The sequence below is a fragment of the Triticum urartu genome, chromosome 4A, assembly GCF_056163025.1.
Source record: "Triticum urartu cultivar PI428250 chromosome 4A, HENAU_Tu73, whole genome shotgun sequence".
Lineage (NCBI taxonomy): Eukaryota > Viridiplantae > Streptophyta > Magnoliopsida > Poales > Poaceae > Triticum > Triticum urartu.
In genome coordinates, this window is record NC_141876.1 from 76,095,837 (window position 1) to 76,102,989 (window position 7,153).

The 7,153-nt window shown below is 42.6% G+C and overlaps 1 protein-coding gene across 1 annotated transcript; it reads left to right on the forward strand.

Moving 5' to 3' along the window:
- The first annotated feature begins 431 nt into the window (after positions 1-431).
- Positions 432-5,318, forward strand: LOC125550800 (disease resistance protein RPM1). The gene is made up of 3 exons (XM_048713890.2): positions 432-713; positions 1,262-1,340; positions 2,233-5,318. The coding sequence occupies exon 3, from the start codon at positions 2,238-2,240 to the stop codon at positions 4,974-4,976; it is 2,739 nt and encodes a 912-aa protein (XP_048569847.1). The 5' UTR covers positions 432-713; positions 1,262-1,340; positions 2,233-2,237; the 3' UTR covers positions 4,977-5,318.
- Positions 5,319-7,153: the final 1,835 nt, after the last annotated feature.

Consider the following 7,153-nt stretch of genomic DNA (forward strand, 5'->3'; position numbering starts at 1 on the left):
TGCCACTCTCCTTTGTCTCTTTAACCTAAAACTGCCAAGCGAACATTCGCGTATGCCATCCTAACATTTCTGGGTCCATAAAAAAGGTTAGGCTCCTTGTAATGGAGAATATTATATATTAGTATTATGCATATAATATTAGTGTGTAATACTACATTTGTAATGCATAGTATCATATGTACTATAAAGGACTAAACTTATTGTCTTACATTACACAAAGTACCACGTCATTTAATATGATACGGTATCATGATATAATACTCAACTACTTCTTTCATCCCAAAATAAGTGACTTAATTTTGTACTGACTTTATATTAAAGCTAATACAGAGTTAAGTCACTTATTTTAGGACCGAGTAAGTATCTCTTTCTTCGTTAATTCTACGCCACCTCGTTAAAATCCTTTAACTGATTGCGTGAGGGCTTCCGACCGAGAGACAGGGAGCATCGCAAGTAGCTATCGCCCACTGATTGCACTCGCTGCATTTCCTCCCGTCTTCCTGTCCCGTCGCCCCCCCTTCGCCAGCTACCCCAACTGCCACGGAGTGAGCATGAGTTGAATCGTCGCAATATCCATCCATGGCTCCGCCCCGCCGATGAGTCAGTCTCGCAGGCCGATTTAGTCCGCTCCCGTCAACCACGGAGCAGATCGCTGCTGCCTTCCCGACTCCACTGCAGATCTCACGCTTTGCGCTCGCGCGAGCTTCCATCAGGTACTTTTTTTTGTCAAATTCGTGGCTCCCAGCCTCCTGTCTGGATCTCTGCCGGCTCATCTGGTAACTGGCAAGTGCCACAGCTGCTAGACTAAGTTGGGATTCCGGGAACGTCGTAGCCGAAAGGTTTTGCGCAGAACTTGCCAAGCTTAGATAGTTGTTTGCAGTTTTACTAGCGAAAAAATAGTTGTCTTCGGCCATGTGTTCGATATAATGCCTGACCCCCGCCGCAGGCATGGCAGAGAGAGAGCATAGTTGCCTCCACTCGATGCCGGCTATGGCCGTGTGCATCGTCATGATGCAGAGGCCGGCGGTTATCCTCCTTTTCTAAGAAAGAAAAACTCGATGCCAGCTGTCCTGTGGACGTGCCATGGCAGCGCCAAGGTGGCTAATCTTATTCACTGTAGTGGTGTGTAAAGTGTTGTCATTCTGTTCTTGCCGCTAATGAATATTTTCTATCTTATTAAGTATTAAATCTTGATTGCATCTGCATCTGTGTACTTGGCTACATATTCTGATGTCCAACTTCTCCTTTTCTTATGCTGCAGACTTGGTCACACTGGTCGTTTGTTCAGCGCGTACGCTGCTGTCCCACTCTATAGGCCACCTACTTCAAGTCTTCAGAAGGTGAACATTTGCTGATCATGTGGACCACCAGTATCATATGCTGCATTTTCAGAGGACAGCTCTTTGCCTGTAGTTTGCCAAATGTGTTAAATTAGCTAGAAAATTGCAATCTTGTTCCAAACAGCTCTGTTGGTTCATTTGCTAGACTAAATATCAGTTGTGTTCTACGTGGATGCTGCTTCAAAGGGTTTTGCGCTCAATTAGAACATACATCAATTTCTTGCTGCTCCTTACATGGTATCCTAGGCCTATCGAGCCTCCTGCAATGAAAATCACAGACATGCAGTTCTCTAGTCCAGATTACATACAAAACGGGTGACAGTCGGATATTTGTTCTAGCCTAGTGGGTTTGTCAATCTTTGTGTCCACCTGTCATTCACGTTATTATTTATTCATTAATTTTTTGATTCTGCTAGGTACTTCTACTTTGGTTTAGAAAAAAAGAGTGAATTGGACTGAACCTTTGTTCGTGATTCCATTTATCTCTAGGATTGGGTCTCTGTTTTGGGATATGAGTCAAAGTCATAGAATGCTTTCCAAATTCGACTGGATCAAGTTCATATAGGAATTCCATCCGTTACTAGTGCTGTTAACTGTGATCCAAGATCTCAGTGATCAAAGGATAAATTATATTGTAGTCTTATAAATATGCTGTAGATTGATACATCCTGTTGACGCAAAATGGAATACCTATAATTCCATTTACATACGAGTTCCTTCTTTTCTTAAAGGGGGAAAATGCTACTCTTTACATACGAGTTCCTGAGCTAATTTGGTACCTGTAATTCATTCTTTCCTTAAAGGGGGTGTCCCTGACCTCTGCATTGATTAATGCACACAGCCATTAGTATTTTTATTCTGCCATGTAATATGCTTTATCTTTGCTGTTTAGATCAAATGGCTGAGGCGGTACTCATTGTTGTGACGAAGATTGGTGACATTTTACTAGAAGAAGCCACCAAAGGCATCATAGCTAAGCTTTCTGAAAAAGTTACTAATCTGAAGGAACTGCCGGTAAAGGTTGAGGAAATAAAGAAGCAACTGACCATGATGGCCACTGTTATAAGGCAGATAGGCACGGTATACCTCACAGACGACGTTGTCAAGAGTTGGATTGGGGATGTCCGCAGGGTGGCCTATCATGTTGAAGATGTAATGGATAAATACTCATACAACCTTCTTCAACTTCAGGAAGAAGGGTTCCTGAAGAGATTCTTCATCAAAGGAACACATTATGTCAGAGTTTTCAGTGAAATTACGGATGAGATAGTTGAAGTAGAGAAGGAGATTCAACTAGTTATAAAGATGAAAGAGCAGTGGTTGCAGCCCTCCCAGCTTGTAGCTAACCCACTTACTGAGATAGAAAGGCAGCGGTCTCAAGACAGCTTCCCAGAATTTGTCAAAGATGGAGATCTAGTAGGAATTGAAAACAACAGGATATGGCTGACCAGCTTGTTGTACTCCGAAGAGCCAGAGCCAGAGAATACCGTCATAACAGTATCTGGCATGGGTGGGTTGGGGAAATCTACCCTTGTTTCAAATGTTTATGAACGTGAAAAGATCAACTTCCCTGCACATGCATGGATCGTTGTGTCACAAGTTTACACTGTTGATGCCCTGTTGAGGAAGCTACTATGGAAGATTGGATATACCGAACAACCATTGTCAGCAGGTATTGACAAAATGGATGTGCATGACTTGAAGAAGGAAATACAGCAGAGACTTCAAAACAGAAAGTATTTGATTGTACTGGATGATGTCTGGGAGCAAGATGTGTACTTTCAGATACATGATGCTCTCCAGGATCTCCCGGGAAGTCGGATCATCATTACGACACGGAAGGACCATGTCGCCGGAATTTCTTCTCCCAACCGTCATCTTGAGCTCGAGCCATTGAGCAAGTCTGATGCATTTGACCTCTTCTGTAGAAGAGCTTTTTACAACCGGAAGGGCCACATGTGTCCCAAGGATCTTGAGATGATTGCTACTTCTATAGTTGATAGGTGTCATGGTCTACCTCTAGCAATTGTTACCATTGGTGGCATGTTGTCTTCAAGACAACGATTAGACATTTGGAATCAAAAATACAATCAGCTTCGAAGCGAGTTGTCAAACAATGATCATGTCCGAGCAATTTTAAACCTGAGCTACCATGACCTTCCAGACGACCTCAAAAACTGTTTTTTATACTGCAGTCTATTCCCTGAAGACTATCACATGTCACGTGAAAGCCTTGTGCGGCTGTGGGTTGCCGAAGGCTTTGTGGTAAGAAAAGAAAAGAACACACCAGAGATGGTAGCTGAGGGAAATCTCATGGAATTGATCCACCGCAATATGCTTGAGGTTGTAGAGAATGATGAGCTTGGTAGAGTTAGCACCTGTAAGATGCATGATATTGTGCGTGAACTAGCTATGTCTGTTGCTAAAGAAGAGAGATTTGCTTCAGCAGATGATTACGCCACAATGATATTGGTGCAGCAGGATAAGGATGTTCGTCGTCTGTCATTATGTGGATGGAAAGACGGCACTGCAGTGAAAGTTAAACTTCCACATCTTCGAACAGTACTGTCACTTGGACCAACTTCACCCTGCCGTGGCATGTTATCTTCTATTTTGTCAGAATCCAACTACCTTGCTGTTCTTGAGCTGCAAGACTCTGAAATCACTGAAGTGCCAACATCAATAGGGTCTATGTTCAATCTACGTTACATCGGGTTACGGCGCACCAAGGTCAGATCACTTCCAGACTCCATCGAAAATTTGTCTAACCTCCACACTCTGGACATCAAGCAAACCCAAATAGAGAAGCTACCACGAGGGGTTGTCAAGATCAAGAAGCTGCGGCACCTTTTGGCGGACAGATATGCTGATGAGAAGCAGGCAGAGTTCCGGTACTTTATTGGAGTGCAAGCACCTAAAGAGCTATCCAACTTGGAAGAACTGCAAACTCTTGAGACTGTGGAGTCCAACCCTGACTTGGCAGAGCAGCTGAAGAAACTGATGCAACTAAGAAGTGTGTGGATTGATAACATTAGTGCTGACGACTGTGCAAATCTGTTTGCTACCCTGTCAACTATGCCACTCCTTTCGAGCTTGCTTCTTTCTGCAAGGGATGCAAAGGAGGCGCTTTGCTTTGAGGCTCTCAAACCAAATTCTACATATCTACACAGGTTGATTACCAGAGGACAATGGGCCAAGGGAACACTAAATTGCCCGATCTTTCTCAAACATGGGATAAACCTCAAGTATCTAGCTATAAGCTGGTGTCACCTTGGGGAAGATCCACTGGGGATGATGGCACCACACATGCCGAACCTCACATATCTTAGACTAAACAACATGCACAGTGCAAAAACTTTGGTTTTGTCTAAAGACTCCTTTCCCAACCTGAAGATGCTTGTCTTAAAGCACATGCATGATGTCAGTGAGCTAAAAATCGTTGATGGCGCTCTTCCCTGCATTGATGGTTTGTACATTGTGTCGCTGTTGAAGCTCAATAAAGTCCCCCAAGGCATTGAATCCCTTCGCTCCCTTAAGAAGCTCTGGCTGCTGAGCTTGCACAAGGACTTCAGAACTCAATGGGACAATGAAGGGATGCATCTGAAGATGGTACATGTTCCAGAGGTTCGTGTGTAGATGCGGCTCACCGGTTCTTTCTGCAGTGCCATTCTTGGATGGTGCATCCAATCCAACTGCATCGTGCTTTTAATCATTCCAATAAATTTGCGATTATCGACATCACCAGCAGCATTTGGTCGGTACTTCTATATTGTAACACATTTATATTCCTCAAGGATTGGTTCGTGTGCATTGCCTTCCAGAGGCCTCTGTACCGTATGTGTTTTTTTTGTTGACCATGGACTGTACTGTTTCTGTTGTTTAAGCTACACACTCTTAGTAGTAATTTCCTGTAAAGGTATGTATTGTTTGTATCGAACATCTTGTGTGATTAATCATGTCAAACATTTCATTTTGTAACATTGGTATCTTTTGATCTATGCGCTATGTCACCCCATTATCATTTTACCATGAATAAGAAAATATAAAATAACAACTTTATTATTGTCTCTAGAGCATATTTCCTTCAATACTATATCATCAACAAATGTTAAGCGTGCGGACCCTATGAGTTCGAGAATGATGTAGACATGATCGAAATGCCTCTCCGGTTAATAATCAATAGCGAGACCTATATGCCCATATTGGTTCCTACATATTCTACGAAGATCTTTATCGGTCGAACCTTTATGATGATACGTCTTCAACGTTTCTATAATTTTTTATTGTTCCATGCTATTATATTATTTGTTTTGTATGTTTTATATGCATTTATATGCTATTTTATATTATTTTTGGGATTAACCTATTAGCCTAGAGTCCAATGCCAGTTTTCTATTTTTTCCTTGTGTTTAAGTTTTACAGAAAAGGAATATCAAATGGAGTCAAACGAGCTGGAAATTTACGGTGATTTTTTATGGATCAGAAGAAGCCCCCGAAGCACAAGAGTTGGGCCAGAAGAGTCCTGAGGCAACAACAAGGGTGGAGGGCGCACCCACCCCCTAGGGCACGCCCCCCTACCTTGTCGCTACCTCGTGGACCCTCCTGACTTAAAACCGACGCCAAAAATTCATATAAATCCAGAAACCCCCCAGAAAGAAACCCAGATCGGGAGTTCCACCGCCTCAAGTCTCTGTAGCCACGAAAAACCAATCGGGAGCCCGTTCTGGCACCCTGCCAGAGGGGGAAACCATCACTGGTGGCCATCTTCATCATCCCGGCGCTCTCCATGACGGGGAGGTAGTAGTTCACCCTCGGGGCTGAGGGTATGTACCAGTAGCTATGTGTTTGATCTCTCTATCTCGTGTTCTTGATATGGCACGATCTTGATGTACCGCGAGCTTTGTTATTATAGTTGGATCATAAGGTGTTTCTCCCCCTCTACCTTCTTGTGATGAATTGAGTTTTACCTTTGAGGTTTCACTATTATCGGATTGGATACTATTATGGATTTGTGAACACTTGATGTATGTCTTGCGTGGGATACCCGTGGTGACAATGGGGTGTTCTATTGATTCACTTGATGTATGTTTTGGCAATCGACTCGCAGATTCCCGAGGTGACATTGGGGTAATCTATGCATAGGGGTTGATGCAAGTTTTCGTCCTTATTTCTCCGGCTAAAATCTTGGGGCACTCTTTGAGGTTCTTTGTGTTGGATTGAATATTATGAATCTGAAGTTGTTTGATGCATATCGTATAATTGACCCACGAGTACTTGTGGTGACATTGGAGTATCTAGGTGACATTAGGGTTGATTGGTGTGTATCATATGGTATTATTTTACTATGAACTCTAGGGCTGTTTGTGACACTTACAGGAATAGCTCAATGGATTGATCGGAAAGAATAATTTTGAGGTGGTTTCGTACCCTACAAGCAATTTCATCTTATGTTCTCTGCGATAGGAACTTTGGAGTGACTTTTGTCGCACGCTGAGGGATTGCCATATGATCTAATTATGTTACCATTATTGAGAGAACTTGCACTAGTGAAAGTATATATGAACCCTAGGCCTTGTTTCCAAGCATTGCAATACCGTTTTTATTCACTTTTGTTACTAGTTACTTTGTTGTTTTTATATTTTCAGATTACAAAAACCTATATCTACCATCCATATTACACTTGTATCACCATCTCTTCGCCGAACTAGTGCACCTATACAATTTACCATTGTATTGGGAGTGTTGGGGACACAAGAGACTCTTTGTTATTTGGTTGCATGATTGTTTGAGAGAGACCATCTTCATCATACACC

Bases quoted from the DNA above. Each gene is read 5' to 3' on its own strand.
- LOC125550800 (XM_048713890.2), top strand. From the start codon at position 2,238: ATGGCTGAGGCGGTACTCATTGTTGTGACGAAGATTGGTGACATTTTA.